Here is a 20028-nt window from a genome sequence, read left to right as displayed (position 1 = left end):
TGAGATTATTGTATGACAGGAATGGAGCGTGATTTAATCGCCACTCCAAACATCTAAAGCGCATTCCCTTAATTCCCACAGGAAATCATGTCTGAATATGGCTATAAAATACATTCTCTGTCGGCACGGTTTACAACACGCATGACTTGAACAACAATGTTACAATTTCCTGTGCAGGGACATTGGGGGACGTAGGTAACAGGAAGAACAACGCATGCCAAAGCTCTGTCTCACACTGCATTACCTCACACTATTGACCAAACATACGGTCACATGCTTTACAATCTATAGCGCAACAGTGCCCATCTCCTTTTATAGAGGCGTTGGTTCCGGAAGTATTCATTTCTCCCATAGACTTTTTTAAAAAGTCTTTGTTAGAGAGTTAAAGCCATCACAACACTACAAACTTTTTGGTTTGAAGCAAAAAACTATTCGAAAATCGGAAAAATAAACAAACGCTCTGTTTAGTTCCTGTCTCTATGAAGCCCCTCCTTCTGAAAAAGCCCACTGTGCTCTGATTGGCCGGCTGGACCATCGTGTTGTGATTGGTCGAGCGCTTCAAACGTGTTTGGGAAATGACAGCACTGAAATGACTAACTGGAAATAAACTCAAATTAAAATAAACCAAAATAGCAACATAAAAAAAAAAAACAAGACTAAAATGACCATGAAAACTAATACAAATTATGAATAAAACTAAAATAAAAACTACTGGTTTGAATACAATGGTTGTATACAGCTCACTTGGATTTATCAAGCAGCTTTTGTTTTCCAACAGCTACTTGTAGTATTTTATCTCAAATGTGTTTGTTTTGGAACAGTGTAATTTATCTCTTTGTGCACAAGGACAAAACCAGATTGGCGTCATCAGCTAATAAATGTGACATGGTAATAATGACCAGGTGCTGCTCACACAGATAAAAAAGGGCTGTGTTTCAGTTTCATCTGAATCACATGACAGCGCAGCTCAGCCCATCCCGATGCATTTGGGAAATTTCCATTCCCTGTTTTGCTTTTCTCAAGGTTACGTTCACAGCGATGCACGGAGCGTCTTTCTGCCTCTTTATGTTTTTATAATGCAATGATCACCCACGGCCTGAAAGAGGACATGATGTTACTGTCCTGTTCTCTAGGTAAATGTAAAAAAAAAAAAAAAAAAAAAACGCCCACACTGGGTCACACTTAAGCCTATTATAACGGACTGTGGATTAACTGTGTCTCTCTTCCTGTTAAATGAGGCCAAAGACATGAACGCCTTGATCAGATGCTTACTGTGACATTAAGTGACGGCTTGATCAGGATTCATCCCGCCTGTATCTCGCAGTCTCGTTCTGGGAATCTGAGCAGTGCAAGTGGAAGCAGAGATTTAAAGGAACAGTTCACCTAAAAATTATCATTTATCCTACTCAAACTCAAGCATGTTCCCATTTCTCTTCTTTTTATAAAATTTTTAAAAAATTTCCTAGACAAACATTTCCAGCTAACGAACGATAAAAACATCAGAATCAGAATCCACCCTGCTTTAATGAGCTTGAGCACTTAAAGCGTGTAGTCGACAAAATTGCAGCACGCTTATAATACACAGAATATCGTCCGCTGGTGTGGATGCTAGTTATCGTTCTTGGAGTGAACGGTCCTTTAGGTTTGTTTTCAGCAGGAATGATCATATATTTCAAGCCTTCTGAAGCCACATTATAGGGTTCTTTACTTTTTATATGGTTTAACCATGACCCGAACTCTGGCTGGTTTGACTCGGGCCATACAGCCTTAGAAATTGCATAGCAACACCCTGGCAACCACTTAAGTTGCATTTTGCATTCTATTAAAAAAAAAAAGTCTGGTGGCATCTTGATATTATCTTTACACCATGTACACCGTTTTGCCCACAACTTTAAAATGTATTTCCTCATAAATTTAATTTATTTATTATTTATAGCCATATCCGCACCAATGGCATAATCAAATTTTAAATTAATCATAACACTTCAATGAATAGTATACAATAATTTAACAATCTTTACAAACAAAACAAAACAAAACAAAATAAATTCTAATATTTTCCGAGGAGAAACTTTTGTAAAAATGTCCATTAATGCAATTTCTGAATAAAAGCATTGCCGAATGTCGTTAACAGAAGGACATTCCAATAAAATACGCAAACAGGCATTCAAATGAAAACAATGGTTAGATAATAACTGGACCACAACGTTCAGATGTTCCTGCCAGTTTCAGTAGGTATCAATTAACTAATTAAACACCATCATTTTCAGTTCTGTGACAGTTTGTGACTAGAAGAACATCTCCAGGTGTTGGTTTCTCCACAACAGCAACATACCAAAATACTCAATCACTTACAGTGTAAAAGTACGCGGTGTTCCTCCATGCTAACCGCAAAAATAAACAAATATTACACTCCGTACATGCATTTATGGCGATGATGGTCATAATTGTGATTTACTGCAGGAACAGGGAGCAGAGGAAGATTCTGTGAGTGCCTCAGAACAATGCAGTAATTTTGCACTTAAATGTTAGATGTTTGATTTATGTGTTTCATGCATGGGTGCCAAGTGAGGTGTTCAACCCTCTAGCTCAGGTGTGAGTTATTGACACGGCCATCTAATCAGAGGTTAGAGAGTGAGGAGAGAAACTCAGAGAGGTGTACAGTCACAGATCACGTACATGGCAAGGCATAAATGATGCCTCGAACCAGTGAAAATACAAATAGGAAGACAGTACACAACAAGCACAGAGATGAAATGTGGGTGCTACATTTTTTTGTTAAAAAGTGAAGTGAAAGTGACATGGTGTACCATACTCGGAATTTGTGCAATGCATTTCACCCATCCAAGTGCACACACACACAGCAGTGAGTATTAAACACACACACACACACACACAGAGAGAGAGAGAGAGAGAGAGAGAGAGAGAGAGAGAGAGAGAGAGAGAGAGAGAGAGAGAGAGAGAGAGAGCAGTGGGCTGTGGGCAGACATATTTTTTGCGGCGCCAGGGGGCAAACAGCAACATTACAACAACAAAAACCTTCCAAAACACCTCAAAACTTACATTAAAAGAGGAACTTGAGCCATTGGAGACTTGAAGGTGGACTGTTTTCACTTGGGACCAACCACACAGAACACTTTGCAACCAACGGCCATCAACACTAGGCCGCGTTCACACGGTCATTCACCGTTCGTTAATCACGTGACTACCGCATTAATAACTCTGTTTTTGTACGTGTTTTTGCTAACTTACATACACAAATATATGTGCTGCGTGTCATCTGAAGGTTTTAGATTTAATCACCGTCTTCCATCGGAGTTGCTCCAGTCAGTTTTGATGTGCGTATTTGACGCGCTTTGATTGGACGGACGTGTGTCGCTTAGTTTGCAGTGATATGGACGTCGCCATCTTTGATATTTACTTCAGTCTTGATGTTTTTAAATTTACACAAATCTGTTTTTATAAATGTCTGTTATAGAGCTTATTGTGAACAACTTATCAGTGGTGGAAGAGTACACAAATCAAGTAGCCTACTCGAGTAAAAGTACAGAAATATATTACTCCAGTAAAATTAAGTAGGCTTCAATTTTGCTTGAGTAAAAAGTTGGCCTACTTGATTTTTAATGCTACTTAAGTATTAAAAGTAAAAATTACTTACTGACGAATGTTTATTTTGCTATTTTATAACCTCCATACTGCTCAAAATACGTATTGTATTATGTTAAAAAAAAATTCCTCATAATTTTTAATAAACATTTTATAGGCCTAAATGGGTCTTCCAATAAAAACGACTTCTCTCTGGTGTTGAATGCAGGACTTCTAAATCTCACCCCTGGAAGCTTGCTTAGATCTCAACTTTTCTCAAAATCAAATCAATTGTACGTATACACTGAAAAAATATTGGTAACCCAAAAATGATTAAGCTGAGTTGCATTTTGCATGGATAAACACATATTTTCTTAAAAAGTCTGATGGCATCCTGATATTACCTGTACACCATTCTGTTTTGTCCACAACTTTAAAATGGATTTCTTCATGTATTTAATTTATTTATTATTTAACGCTGTATCAACATCAGTGGCTATATTCATGGCAAACTCTAGAGTAGGGTAATACATATAAAATAATCATAATAACAATAACACTTCAATTAATGGTATACAATCTTTACAAACAAAACAAAATAAAAATAAATAAATTATAATATTTTCCAAGGAGAAACTTTTGTAAAAATGTCCATTAATGCAATTTCTGAATAAAAGCATTGCCTAACATCGTTTACAAAAGGACATTCCAATAAAATACGCAAATAGGCATTCAAATGAAAACAATGGTTAGATAATAACTGGACCACAATGTTCAGATGTTCCTGCCAGTTTCAGTAGGCATCAATTAACCTACTAAAGACCATCATTCTCGGTTCTGTGACAGTTTGTGACTAGAAGAACATCTCCAGGTGTTGGTTTCTCCAGAACAGCAACATACCAAAATACTCAATCACTTACTGTGTAAAAGTACGCGGTGTTCCCGCACGCTAACCGCAAACACAAACAAATATTACACTCCGTACATTCAGATGCATTTATGACGTAGGCTATACGCTGGGAAAAAATGATAACCAAAAAATTATAATTGGTTTGTCATAAATATGACAAAAATATTGCTGAATCACCCTATATGCATTAATTTATTCCAACAAAATTCATTTTAATGGGTTAAATCAAGTAAAAAACAATAACCTTTAAGGTAACAATTGCCACAGTGTAGCATGAGTTTTGCACCAGCAAGAACAGTAAAAAAAAGTACATTTATTGTGAAAATAGTGTACAAACTACCTAAATACCCACTTACAAATAGTTAGTTCAAAGTCACAGACAGATTAATAAACAGATGCATCTTGAAATTACATTCAGCTTCATTCAAGAGTTCCTGAGTCAACCTGACATGGCCGCCTGCTGGTCACGTGACCTGCGCTCTTACTAGGTGAAGCATTGAGAGCATGTTTCACCCAGAGAACTGTAAGCAGAGTGTGTGTGTGTGTGTGTGTGTGTGTGTGAGAGAGAGAGAGAGGGAGAGCGAGAGCGTGACAGTGCAAGCTTCCCTCATGCATGATGTTGGGGTTAAAATCACCTTAGTCATAGTGATCCTGTTCATAAATGAACCATTAACATATAATTGATAATTAATGATTGATTATCATTTGCTTCAGGATACAGCTTTAACACTGTATACGTCAAGGTGTGACACAACACAGTAACATTATTAATGATACAAAAGTCAACAAAAACACCCTACAAATCAAACACAGAAATCTATTCATATCTTCACATAGTGGTGAGCGGAAACTACACACAAAATATTTTTGCACTCCCATTTTCTCCAATGGCAAAAGAAAATATTTTTTATACAAATTTTATCTAATGCAAAGTTAATAAAATACAAAGTATACTGTAAAATGATGTACATAAAATAAAGATTATTGGAGAAAATACTATTTTAGTCTACTTACATGTTTAATTCAATGTGTTATTTGCCGTCTCTTTGTAACTCTTTAATTTGTTCATTCAAATTCTGACTTTTTTTCACATTTTTAAGAATGAATATATATAAAAAAATATTTTACCACATCATCACAGTCTATGAAAAGCTTCCATATGGAAAATAACCGTGATATTGGTGTTGTTTTCTAAGTGTTAGTGTGGACATTTCTCCTCACTCTGCGTGTGTATTGAGTGTGTGTGGGTCATTTTCTGTGAGCTTGTGCACACATGTCCTCTGACACGCCCTGGAAATGAAGGAAACACAATCCTCACATGACCTCATCGGACTCAACACTAGTATCTACAGCAGATTCCCTGGGGATCGGGATTTGTTGGGTCATTTGTGATGTAAATTAAGCTTTCAGTCTGGCACAGTTAACCCTTAAATACATAAATGTTTCGCCTATCATTATTACATATTCGGGTCTTTAATGACCCGGATCTATAACTAATGCGGATTAATCGCTAAATGCAGTAATAAACTCTCCTGATATTTTAATAACAGTGAAAAAACAATAAAATAAAGAATATTTCGTTACCTTTTGGAACTTAAGGGTTAAATTTGAGCAGATCCTTTTTTGACCATGGTGATTTTTATCGTCAGAGCTCATCGATAACAAGTAAATCGTTAATAATACTTCTGAAAGTATACTTGATGTGTATATTGAATTGCACTTATTGAGTCATCAGAGATTAAATTATTGTTGCGTAAAAAAACAAACCACTATTACATACCTCAGGGTGACTAGCGACTTTTTACAACAACAACAAAAAATGATCAGAAAACAGAAATTCTTTTCTCATTTCAGTTGTTATAATGCGTATAATGAATAGATTGAGGAATACTATGAAGGTTGATGTCAATAATGATCTCGTCCCGGGTGGATAAAGACCCGAGGCGAGCGTTTAAGGGTTAATGTGTGCCAGTCGCACTACAGTGACTCATCAAACATGATTAAAGCACAACTCACTCTCTCCAGGCATGAGCAAACAAACTTATCATAAATCACATTCATTTCACTTGTGAAAAAATGCCATTTCGCTTGACTAATCAGGTGTGGTTTTAACCAGGCATCACTTTACAGGCCTCAGAGCTTCCTTTCTGATGATTATAGTATTAATAAAGGGATTGTGTGAAGATAATAGAGGTGAATGATGTATTTTGCTGGTCATTGTAGGGTTGGGTGCTACTTTAATAGGACTTATTAAAAAAAGTGCTACTTCCAAACATGAATCTGCCCATGAAATGCCACACTTTCCTCTCCTGTGTTGACATGTCAACAAGGAGTCTCCATGGGACATCAAGGCTCTTCCAGGTCACTGCTGCTTGTTCAGACAGGCTTTGCAGGACGTCCCATAGGAAAGACCCTAAGAATTCCCTGAATGAGGGCGTTGTCAATCTAGACCGTGATTAATTGGATAAAAATGCATGTTTATGTGTGTGTGTGTGTGTGTGTGTGTGTGTGTGTGTGTGTGTGTGTGTGTGTGTGTGTGAGTGAGTGAGAGAGAGAGAGTTATGACTCAGCAATATCTCTAAAACTTGATTCTTGCTGACTTTACACACTGTTGTTGTGATGCTGAGATGTTAGAAACGTACAGAACTGCATTTCTACTCAGTTTTAGCTTCAATAGGGGATCTTTTCTGTGCTAATGAACAACATTATTATGATCCACAGACAATCCTGGTGTTTTTTCAGTCTTGTGGGATTTAGGAGAGTCTGTAAATGTTCAAAAACTGCAGTAATTTATATTATTAATCAACAGAGAAAAACACAATTATGCCTTATAAGACATGATAAAAGACATTCTTTACACTATTAGAACTTTCTTGCTCACATTCTCTTCCTCAGTGTTTTCAACAAGCCATGCCTTTACATTCCTCAAAATATTCAAATGCAGGGTGTTTTCACTCAGGTCCTCTTTAAAGAGCTAAACAGAGTCGCATGTGACATGCAGATCACAAACTCAATATTATGCATTTTTCTCCTGTCTCCATAACACAGATTTCATATGGTTTATGTGTTGAATATGTTTATTGTGTAATGTGTGTCGGATTAACCCAGTCAAATTCCTCAAACGTCTCTGAAATGTTGGTGCACATGTGACTTGCAAAATGCAGAAAAAGCTGTAGATCTCACTGACATGAGCCGCTTGTTCAGTAAATTGATTGCATAGTGATTTCATTACATGCATGTCCAAAAAATAAAAAATAAATCATAATTCACATCTCTAAATATTTTAAATAAAATTATGTATTTTAATAAAATGAGTTTGAGAAATGAGAATTTGTACATACTGTATATATATGTGTGTGTGTGTGTGTGTGTGTGTGTGTGTGTGTGAGTGTGTGTGTATATATAGGCTATATACTGTATATATATAATCATTCAGATCAGTTCAGTTCAGTTCAATAAATGTGTAAAGTTCATTCATTTTGAAACAAGTTGAGTTCAGCTGCAGACAGTAGTGTCATTGTTCAGCTCAGATAGTGTCAGAGTTAAACTGATAATGCTGGATATAAAGTGTCTGTTTTGACTCAAACGAGCTTCATTCTGATGATGTTCAGTGACTACAGACTGTGAAAGCGTCAGTCAGAGGCGTGTGATGATCGGCCAGATGTGCGTGTGTGGTGGTCTTACGTAACCAGCTGTTGACACGATTCATGCTGAGACAGTGACCTGCATCCTGACTGAGAACACACACACACACACACACACACACACACACACACACACAGTTTTCTACCTATTCTCTCATTGTGAGGACATTCCGAAACAATGGTTTTTATGTATATTTGTTGGAATATACAAACTGTATTCTGTCCCCTACACTAACCCGACCCATAAACCTGTACCCATCACACACAACCTTCTGCATTTTTAATAAAACAACCTTTTTAGCCATTTTTTAATACAAGGACTCGTATAAACCACATTTTCCTTGTACCAGTGTAATACCAATGTCATTATACAAATAATGTCATCATAAATCATATAAACATGCACTCTCTCTCTCTCTCACACACAGAAATATGACTCAGCATGGGCTATTAAAATAATAAATTAAATAATATTATTTTAATGAAATGTCGCCTTCATGATAATCAAGTTCCACTACTGTAATTATACAAATAGAACTATTTATTCAATGCATTTATGAACATTTTAGTGAGATGCATTATATTCTGTTCTCGTTAGCATAATTTATCTGTGATATTTTCTTTCAACAGAACTACAGTAACGCTTTCTCCATCAGTGAAAACAGAAAGAGTGACGTCGTTTCACATTTCTTTATTTTTCATGTTACATAATATGGAAACAGCTTCAGTGATACAAAAAATCCCGCAGTGACGTGGCAGCTCGTGATTGGTCAGGCCGCAGGAGGTCGCAGCCGATTGGCTGTCGTTGGCTCAGCGATTGTTTGCGATGGCAGTTTGTGAGCGGACGAGGTTTCGCCTCATTTCTCACGACTGTTCCTCTACGCTCATCGACAGCCAGAGAAATACTGGGATACTGAGTTCATTTCACATTACCAAAATACATGTAAACTGTTACAGTTCGTACATTCAATTTTTCCTGAAGGAAGCGACAGGCACAGAGCTGTAGACGAGCAGTCCGACTGCAGTGTTCAGGAACACGTAAACATGCTTAAAATCCATTTCATGTTGACTTCAAAACACATAACTCGCTCTTACCAACATGTTTGATACGTGGTTTGCAGAAGTAAACGGTGGAAGAGAAATACTGCACAATCTGATGCTTTCAAATGTTAACTGTGACCAAACGTTCATCTCTGAGTCCCTCTGTATCATTTCAGCTGGTAACTAATCAAGTAACATACAAAAAAAAAAAAAAAAAAACCCAACTCCATTTTTCAGTTCGTCATTAAAAACCATGGAGAAGGAAAAATAGAAATACAATGGCTTTTCTACAAATTTACAAAAGAAAGAGGCATGATGGCACCAACATCTAAAAATATAATACTAAAACTCTACCGGTGAACATCTGATGTGTCGTCCCTTCCAAAAAGAAAAACACTATTTACAAAGCATATACAATGTCCAAAAAGACCATGTTTATGATTTAAAACATGCAAAAATATCATACCATTTCATTTGAAATATTTGCTTTATGAGTAAGTAGATCACCAAAGGATCTTTAAATATTGTCCACTTTGGCTGAACCGGCACACCCAGAAACCCGTTTCAGCACGGATGGAGACGGAGGCGCGACTGTCTCGGTTCTGTAAACGTCGTTGGTTTTCTCCAGCAAGGCAGTGTCGTCAGATAAAGCACGGAAAGATGGAAAAGGCACTATCTCGGATTGACAGTACAAGCTTATTTGCTCACGTTCTGTTAAAGAGGACCTTGTTATGCTCTTTTACAATGTCCTGATGTTGTTGTTTCTCTACTAGAACAGAATGCTTGAATGTTGATTATTCTCCTCATATTCTCCATTGTTGCGGCTCCTCTCTTCCCAGTCTGTCAGTAACGCTCTGTTTACTTCCTGTCTCTATGAAGCCCCTCCTTCTGAAAAGCACACTGTGCTCTGATTGGTCGGTTGGAGCAGTGTGTTGTGATTGGTCGAGCGCTTCGAGTGTGTTTGGGAAATGTCCCGCCCCTTACCATAACTGCCATTTAACACACTACTAACTAACTCAACCAGGCCCCGCCCCTTTATTCTGCGCATTAATTATTTAAATTAGGAATATTGTGACGAGGAATAAGAAACTCAAGACTACAATGGAGGAAACACTGACACTGATATAGAGTATAACTCTCTTTTTCATGCTCAAAAAGCAAAATTACACACTAAAGAGATGAACTGAACATGTAATAAAAGCAGAATAGGTCCTCTTTAACATCAGGTCAGGGCCTGTGCGTGATTTCACTGTAATTCATGAGTCAGAGGCCACAAGCGTCTGCAGATTCTCGTAAAAACGCTGCACTGCCCCTTTGGTGTGGCATTCGGCGCTTCAAACATCTCATCTTCATTTGAAAAATGCGATGGGAAAGCACACGCGAGGAGACGGAGAGTGCAAGACAGAGGTTCTTCAAGACTGAGACCCAACAAGACTCCTCGAAATGAAGAGAATCGGGTCACAACTCTCATCACGGTCTGGTTCAGCTGTGCGGATCTGGTTTATGCATCAGTTGGAAGGAAAAAGTTGAGGAAAAAGCGGAGCACAACCTCTTCATTTTGGTACAAAAATGTGATAATTGGACCTTTTCCCCCTCTCTCAAAGAGGAAATATAATTAAAACGATAATATTGAACGAATAGTTCACTCAAAAATTAAAATCATCATCTTTTACTTGCCTTCAAGTGTTTTATATCAAGGTTTTTGCCAGCTTTTCCTCTCAAAACATGAGGAGAAAATGACTGAAATTTCATTTTTTGAGTGAACTATTCAACAAACTAACTATCAGTGACCAATAAAGTCAGCTAATGAAGGCAAACGTGATTATGAAAACGTTGTTGGCATGTCTTGATAAAAATCCAGAAGTGCTTATTTGATGAACCAATCTCTCTCTCTCTCTCCATCTTTCACATTCACAAAGAGCGACGGACCGTCTTCTCCACGAATACATCTTCACATCTTTCTGAGAACACAGAGATCCGAGTGCTGAGAAAACACACAGGAGAACTTAAAACAACAAGCGAGGGCTGTGAGAGGGAGAGAGAGGTGTGTGTTCTGAGATGATCTCCGGGAGGACGAGGGCTTCAGGGTTAGTGAGCGCCTTTAGAGCCGGGCGGGTTGTGGATCCAGTCCAAGGCGATCAGAGACAAACTGATGAACATGAAGAACATGCCAAACACCAGGAAAATGGCTGCCTGTAGAGAATATAATAATGTAATGTAATGTAATATAATATAATATAATGTAATGTAATGTAATGTAATGTAATGTAATGTAATGTAATATATGCTGATCATGAAGAGGATGCAAAAAAGGTTATACAATATAACCAACCACAATACATATACACACACACATATAATATAGTATGAGATATATAATATCATTTATGAAAACCATAACATATAAAACATTGATATTTTATTTATTTATTTTTTCTGGTGGTTGGCTTCTTCATATAATATAATTATGTACATAATATTATATAAGACAAAATATATATATACATATATACTTTATATATAATTATATACATAACATAATATATTAAGATATATATATATATATATATATATATATATATATATAAAATATAATATTATAAATATATTTATTAATAATAATAATAATAATAATAATAATAAATATATATATATATATATGAAGACTGCAAAAGCCTCTAAGTGCATCTGAAATTTTCTTCTAAAATGATCATTTTTATCAAGCTTGTATGTTTATGTTCAGTAATTTCACTTTAATGGCAATGAAAAATACCTATTAATTGTCATTAAAGTGAAATTACTGAACCTAAATATACAAGCTTGATAAAAATGATAATTTTAGAAGAAAATTTCAGATGGCTCTTAGAGGCTTTTCCATCTGAATTCTTCATATATATATATATATATATATATATAACAAAATATGTTATGAAAAACATGAAAAAATTCTGGTGGTTGCCATCTTCTTAAATTATTCTATTCTATTATTTTATGATATAGCACAGACACCAAATCATACATGTAATATTTCGTGTACGTACAGATATCTTCTGCGGCGATCTGAGCGGTATACTCTTGACGAGCCGCAGGTAAAACGCCGCGGGGAGGATGAAGATGAGCATGCTGGCCGCAGACGAGCCTGCAGGAGGAAGAGCGGGACATATCACACGTGTGTCACAGTTTCATCCGCTAACAGGAGCTGTCTGGAGAACCACTGACCGATGAAGCCGAAGATGTCTCGGATGGTGGGCACGAAGATCACCAGGAGGTTGTTGAAGGCCAGAATAGCAGCAGCGATGAGGAAGTGTCGTATCCAGCTGAACTCTTTCCCTGCGAAACACAGCGTGGTGACCGACGAGCGAATCTGCAAACACACAGACAAACCAATCATTAAAAAATATATCAAATCACACTGTTTATTTTACAATACAGTGAGCAGAAAGCATGGAAGCTTGTTTCCGCCACTGAATAATAAATAAATGATAATAATTACAACTTTTAATCTCACAATTCTGACTTTTTTTCTCAGAATTGTGAGAAAAAGTCGCAATTGCGAGATATAAAGTCACAATTGCGAGATATAAAGTCGCAATTCTGAGAAATAAAGTCGCAATTGCAGGTTATAAAGTCAGAATTGCGTAATATAAAGTCGCAATTATCTTTTAAAATGTTTTATTTTGTGGCGGAAACAAGCTTCCATAAAAAAAGGGATATAAACATTTATATAGATTAAAAGATGTAAAAAAAAAGAAAAACATTAAAAATTATATAATATAAAAATAAAAATTGTTAACTAAACATTAGATGTAAAAAAACATTTTTATATATTTGTATTATATTAATAAAAATAATTAATTATATATTTTTTTACATTTATTGTATGTACATAAAAATGTAAAAAACACATTTATTGTTAAAAATGTATATATATATATAAAAATAAGTGAAAAGTATAAATATAACATTTAAAAAAAATCGATATATTTTTTAAGAATTATATAAATATTTTTTAACACTAACTACTGTATGGATGCAAGTAGCAATTGTGTGTATGAACTATAATTTCAAATGTAACCAGATGATGTGGCCAGTTTTTGTTGTTGTAATAAATATAGTTCTAGACAAGGATAAAATACATAATATATATATTCAACACCTGAAACGCTAAAGCTGCACAGACGCCACAAGAAATTACACTCCAGAACAACCGTCCAACGGCTTTACAGAGGATCCCAAACAAATGAAAAGAAAACAACTTCATATATGAACACGATTTTCTATTTAGATTTAATGGAATTCCTTTGAGAACGAATATTACGGTTATGAACTCACACACACACACACACACACACACACACACACACACAGAAGTCAGTCTGAATGGACCCGGAGCAGGTGAGTGAATGATCTGAGCGCAGGTCACAGGACCCGAACTGATCCGCTCAGAGCATGAGAACCAGCTCACACTGGGGCAAAGTTCATCACACACACACACACACACACACACACACACACACACATGTGGGCGGGGCCAGAGACAGGATTACTAGTGTAACTGTGTGGTAGAGTTGCATCAGCCAACAGCAGCAGAAGCGTCTGACTGACAGGGTTTGACACGGATCACTTAAAAACACCTGAACTTTCCCCTAAAAACATTCCATTTCAGCGAATCCACTGAAAACTGATCAGATGAACCTCCAGTGATGGACAAAAACTTTCTTTACAGCCAATGAAACCAAGTTTTGTTGCTTTTAGTTTAGGCTGCGCTCACCTATACACTGGTACTATTGACATTAAATACAAAACTAAATGTAGCGTTCCTGTAAACACACGTCTGCATCTGACCAGCAAAGACAGGAGCGTCTCAGAATCAACTCATAATGCAAAAAAATAAATAAATAATGTTTTGTCTTGTTTTCCGGTGCAAATATCTAAACATTCGTAAAGCAAAATACATTGACAAGAAACAGATACACTATTGAGAAGCAAAATTAAGCGAGTTTATACTTAAAACAAGAAAGAAAAATCTGCCAATGGGGTCAGAAATGTAAACTTAAGTCAAAGAGTACACTTGTTTTGTGAAAAATTCATCAAAATTAAGTGAATTTATGATTAAAACAAGACAAAACAAGTCATTTTGCTTTTCAAGTAAATGCATCTTGATTTAATTAAGTTTATGTATTGTACTAAAAAATTTTTTTTTAAACTATATATTTAAGATTAATACAAGACAAAAATCTAAAATAAATTCAAGTGAAACTGCAAACAAGTAAAATATGTTTAACTATATATATATATATATATATATATATATATGTAATGTAACAAAACATTAAAAATATATTAAAAAGTGTATCAAAATATTAATAAAATAGTAATATTAAAATATATAGTGTATTAATATATTAAAGTGAAAAAAATTATACATATTTAAAAAATATAGCATTTTAAAAATCAATATATTTACTTTTTCTTTTTTTTACAATAAATGTTGCATGGATGCAAGTAGCAAATACATGTATGAACTAAAACTGGAAAAATAACTATATGATGTGGGTGGTGGTTGTTGTAATAAATATGATGCTAGACAGGGATAATCTACATAATTTAAGAACCCCCCCCCCCCACACACACACACACACACACACACACACACATCTGAGACGACGTTGATTAATGGAGTTCTCAGTTCTGGTTTAATATACTGTAAAGTCTCGAAGTAACACATGGTTCAGGAAGCAGACGGAGTGAGTTGCGTAACCGTCTCGGATCAGAAGTCCTCCGAGAGACACTGCTCTGTGACTCTAACACGAAGCCGAGGTTTCTCGCCGGCACCAGCGTGCCACATTTCTGTCTGACTGCTCAAAGCGTTCGGCTCCACGTGTGAATACTCCCCGGCCCCTCCGGCTCGTGTCTGAGTCACTGCGAGGACGAGCACAGCGGCGGACGCTCTTACGCCGGCTTCAGCCCGAGCCGTTTGACGGAGGGAGTCGTGGGGATTCGTGAACGACAACGGGCGTCGGGACGCAAGATCGCTTCATCTCGTAGTGTGTGTGTGTGTGTGTGTGTCAGTGGACGACAATCTGCGATGCTTCACGACATCGCCACAAAAAGACTAGCATGTTTAAACAAATGTTTCGGTTCTCCACGACGGGTTCTGTCAAGAGTGAGTGAGTGTGTGTGTGTGTGTGTGTGTGTGTAAGTGAGCGCGAGTGAGTGTGTTTGTGTGAGTGATTGTGCGTGTGTACGAATGAGTGTGTGTGTGTGTGCGCGCAAGTGAGTGCGTGTGTGTATGTATGTGTGCGAGTGAGTGTGATTGTGTGAGTGATTGTGCGTATGTGCGAGTATGTGTGTGTGTGTGTGAGAGTGAGTGTGTTTGTGTGAGTGATTGTGCGTGTGTACGAATGAGTGTGTGTGTGTGACCGCAAGTGAGTGCGTGTGTATGTGTGTGAGTGAGTGAGTGAGGGTGTTTGTGTAAGTGATTGTGTGTGTGTGTGTGTGTGTGTGTGTGAGTGTGAGTGAGTATGTTTGTGTGAGTATGTCTGTGTGAGCGATTGTGCCTGTGTACGAGTGTGTGTGTGTGTGTGTGTGTGTGTGTGTGTCCGCTTGTCTGCTATTGAGTGCGTGTGTGTGTGCCCATGAGTGAGTGAGTATGAGTGATTGTGCATGTACGAGTGAGTGAGTGTGTGTGTGTGTGTGTGTGTGTGCCCATGAGTGAGTGAGTATGAGTGAGTGAGTGAGTGAGTGAGTGAGTGAGTGAGTGAGTGAGTGAGTGAGTGAGTGAGTGAGTGAGTGAGTGAGTGAGTGAGTGAGTGAGTGAGTGAGTGAGTGAGTGTGTGTGTGCCCATGAGTGAGTGAGTATGAGTGATTGTGCCTGTGTACGAGTGTGTGTGCGCTTGTCTGCTATTGAGTGCGTGTGTGTGTGCCCATGAGTGAGTGAGTATGAGTGATTGTGCATGTACGAGTGAGTGAGTGAGTGAGTGAGTGAGTGAGTGAGTGAGTGAGTGAGTGAGTGAGTGAGTGAGTGAGTGAGTGTGTGTGTGTGTGTGTGTGTGCCCATGAGTGAGTGAGTATGAGTGATTGTGCATGTACGAGTGAGTGAGTGAGTGAGTGAGTGAGTGAGTGAGTGAGTGAGTGAGTGTGTGTGTGTGTGTGTGTGTGTGTGTGTGTGCCCATGAGTGAGTGAGTGTGAGTGAGTGAGTGAGTGAGTGAGTGAGTGAGTGAGTGAGTGAGTGAGTGAGTGAGTGAGTGAGTGAGTGAGTGAGTGAGTGAGTGAGTGAGTGAGTGAGTGTGTGCCCATGAGTGAGTGAGTATGAGTGATTGTGCATGTACGAGTGAGTGAGTGAGTGAGTGAGTGAGTGAGTGTGTATGTGTGAGTGAATGTGTGTGTATGTGTGTGTGTGTGAGACGGCATATTTATAGAAGTGACATTTATAATGTTACAAAAGATTCTGTTTCAAATAAATGCTGTTCTTTTGAACTTTCTATTCATCAAAGAATCCTGAACAATAAAATGGATCACGGTTTCCACAGAAATATGAAGCAGCGCAACAGTTTTCAACATTGATAATAATCATAAATGTTTCTTGAGCATCAAATCATCATATTAGAATGGTTTCTGAAGGATCATGTGACACTGAAGACTGGAGTAATGATGCTGAACATTCACAGAAATAAATTACATTTGAACATATTTTCATATTAAAAACAGCTGTTATAAATTGTAATAATATTTCACTATTTTTACTGTATTTTTGATCGAACAAATGTTATGCACAGCCTAGCTGAGCATAAGAGACGTCTTTTAGAAACACAAAAAAAAAATCTTACTGACACCAAACTTTTGGACATTAGTGTATATAATTAAATACCGCTCTAAATCGCTGGTTTCAATGCAGTGTTATTAGTTATAATAGTATATATAGAAATATAACATAGTGTATATTTACACGTTCAAGTTCAAATCATACTGAGGTCATTGTTTTTTGTGCCGCTTCTGCTTTTTTTTTTTTTTAAAGACTATAATCTCAGAAATGTCTGAAAGATATAGGCTCTAAATAGCTCCAGTGCCGTTGTGTGCCTGTTGTTAGTTGTGTAGATAATGTTGTGTTGTTTAATTACTGTAAAAGAGCAGCTTAACTCGCTAGCTTCAAAGAAACGGCTCTGAGAATAGTTCCTGAGCTCACAAACGCAGAGGAAGTTAAAGAGATCAGTCAGCGACCACAGACCAGATCGAGGTGAGCAAAGCTGCAGAACAACAACACACACCCCACGCGTGCGGGTTCTGGAGGAGAACCAGCGCAGCCGCTACAACACACACCAACACACACCCCAACACAGCCAGAAACAGCAATATTAGGAGTCTGTGTGGAGCTGAAGCACCAGACGTGATCATGTGACTGAAGCTCACTGACCCTAATAGGCCCTGACGTGACCTTTGAACCCAGGCTGCACTGACCTCACATTAATCACATTGTCGTTTGTCAATTAAAGCAACTCAAGCCTACAGACTTTAGAAATAATACAATCATATTTAAAAAATAATAAATATTAAAAAATATATCATTAGTTTAAGTATTAATGTGTGTAAAAATGTTTTTCAAATATTGTAAATATGTTAATATATTAAATTATCTAAAATATATTAAAAGAGAATATATTCACATTTAATGATAAAAGTTAAATATAACATCTATTGTATAATCAAAAATAATTTATTATCATATTTAAAAAAAAATATATATATATATATGATTATAATAAAATTATTATAACAATAAATGTAACAGTAAAAAATTCAAAAAATATATATAAAGTATAAATGTATAATTAAATATTATATATCATAAAAAAATAAAATAAAAAAGAAATTATATATATATATATATATACTGTATAAAAATAAAAGATTATTATAACAATAAATGTAACAGTAAAAAATGCAACCAAAAAAAAAAACATTTATATATTTGTATTTATAGGTAATACATATGTGATGCGATCTGGGAAAACCCACCACATGGTGAAATTTTACCTATTACAGGTTTTGATATCATATGGAAGCTGGTATCAAGCCCTTTCCAAATCTGTTTTTATTTTTATCATAGCTTGTTGGTAGCAAAAGTTATGTTTATCTGAAGTCGGCCGGTCGCTATGATTTTCTGGAACGGAATTTTGAGAAAAACAGGTTTAATTAACTGTCACCGTCGAGACGCTTCTTGTCCATCTCGCGACTGTTATAAAACTGCGTGACGTTATAGTTTAAACAGGATTGCCGCGAAATGCGCACTATACACATTCACTGTACATGTATGTGGTTTATTTTAAAGGTAAACGATCTTTGTAGTGTTAAGAGACGGACAGGTATATGGGATATACGGCGATTGTTTTTGTTTTTTTCACCTCTGCCGGGTGTTAGAGAAATGGTCGCATAGAATGCATTAGAGAAAGAGAGTATTTTCAGCTTGACACTATACATCGCTGTTTTTCTGCACTAAACAAGGGAATTTTGCCAAGATATTTTCAGAGATAAGAGAAAAGATGTTATAGAATAATAATTTAATGGAAAAAAAAATTGACAAAAAAAATGACATTCAAACTATTTTGGAATTTACTGAAAACGGCCCAGCGCGACATCCGACGGGTTTTCCCAGATCGCATCACATATACACATATATATATATATATATATATATATATATATATATATATATATATATATATATATATATATACATACAGTGAGGAAAATAAGTATTTGAACACCCTGCTATTTTGCAAGTTCTCCCACTTGGAAATCATGGAGGGGTCTGAAATTGTCATCGTAGGTGCATGTCCACTGTGAGAGACATAATCTAAAAAAAAAAATCCAGAAATCACAATGTATGATTTTTTAACTATTTATTTGTATGATACAGCTGCAAATAAGTATTTGAACACCTGTCTATCAGCTAGTATTCTGACCCTCAAAGACCTGTTAGTCTGCCTTTAAAATGTCCACCTCCACTCCATTTATTATCCTAAATTAGATGCACCTGTTTGAGGTCGTTAGCTGCATAAAGACACCTGTCCACCCCATACAATCAGTAAGAATCCAACTACTAACATGGCCAAGACCAAAGAGCTGTCCAAAGACACTAGAGACAAAATTGTACACCTCCACAAGGCTGGAAAGGGCTACAGGGAAATTGCCAAGCAGCTTGGTGAAAAAAGGTCCACTGTTGGAGCAATCATTAGAAAATGGAAGAAGCTAAACATGACTGTCAATCTCCCTCGGACTGGGGCTCCATGCAAGATCTCACCTCGTGGGGTCTCAATGATCCTAAGAAAGGTGAGAAATCAGCCCAGAACTACACGGGAGGAGCTGGTCAATGACCTGAAAAGAGCTGGGACCACCGTTTCCAAGGTTACTGTTGGTAACACACTAAGACGTCATGGTTTGAAATCATGCATGGCACGGAAGGTTCCCCTGCTTAAACCAGCACATGTCAAGGCCCGTCTTAAGTTGGCCAATGACCATATGGATGATCCAGAGGAGTCATGGGAGAAAGTCATGTGGTCAGATGAGACCAAAATAGAACTTTTTGGTCATAATTCCACTAAACGTGTTTGGAGGAAGAAGAATGATGAGTACCATCCCAAGAACACCATCCCTACTGTGAAGCATGGGGGTGGTAGCATCATGCTTTGGGGGTGTTTTTCTGCACATGGGACAGGGCGACTGCACTGTATTAAGGAGAGGATGACCGGGGCCATGTATTGCGAAATTTTGGGGAACAACCTCCTTCCCTCAGTTAGAGCATTGAAGATGGGTCGAGGCTGGGTCTTCCAGCATGACAATGACCCGAA

At 37.0% G+C, this 20028-nt stretch overlaps 1 protein-coding gene across 3 annotated transcripts in view; it reads right to left on the bottom strand.

Moving 5' to 3' along the window:
- Positions 1-8815: 8815 nt before the first annotated feature.
- Positions 8816-20028, bottom strand: part of slc38a4 (solute carrier family 38 member 4) — a 35237-nt gene continuing 24024 nt past the window's right edge. For all 3 annotated transcript variants that reach the window (XM_081363180.1, XM_081363181.1, XM_081363179.1), the window contains exons 14-16: positions 12400-12544; positions 12222-12319; positions 8816-11373 (exon numbers count right to left, since the gene is read on the bottom strand). In XM_081363180.1, coding sequence (XP_081219306.1) covers positions 11269-11373; positions 12222-12319; positions 12400-12544 — 348 coding nt within the window. In that variant the 3' untranslated portion in view covers positions 8816-11268. The remainder of the gene's footprint in view (positions 11374-12221; positions 12320-12399; positions 12545-20028) is intronic.

The sequence above is a fragment of the Scardinius erythrophthalmus genome, assembly GCF_964197995.2.
Source record: "Scardinius erythrophthalmus genome assembly, chromosome: 4".
Lineage (NCBI taxonomy): Eukaryota > Metazoa > Chordata > Actinopteri > Cypriniformes > Leuciscidae > Scardinius > Scardinius erythrophthalmus.
Note: the sequence above shows the minus strand (reverse complement) of the source record. Positions and strands in the feature narration are given on the sequence as shown.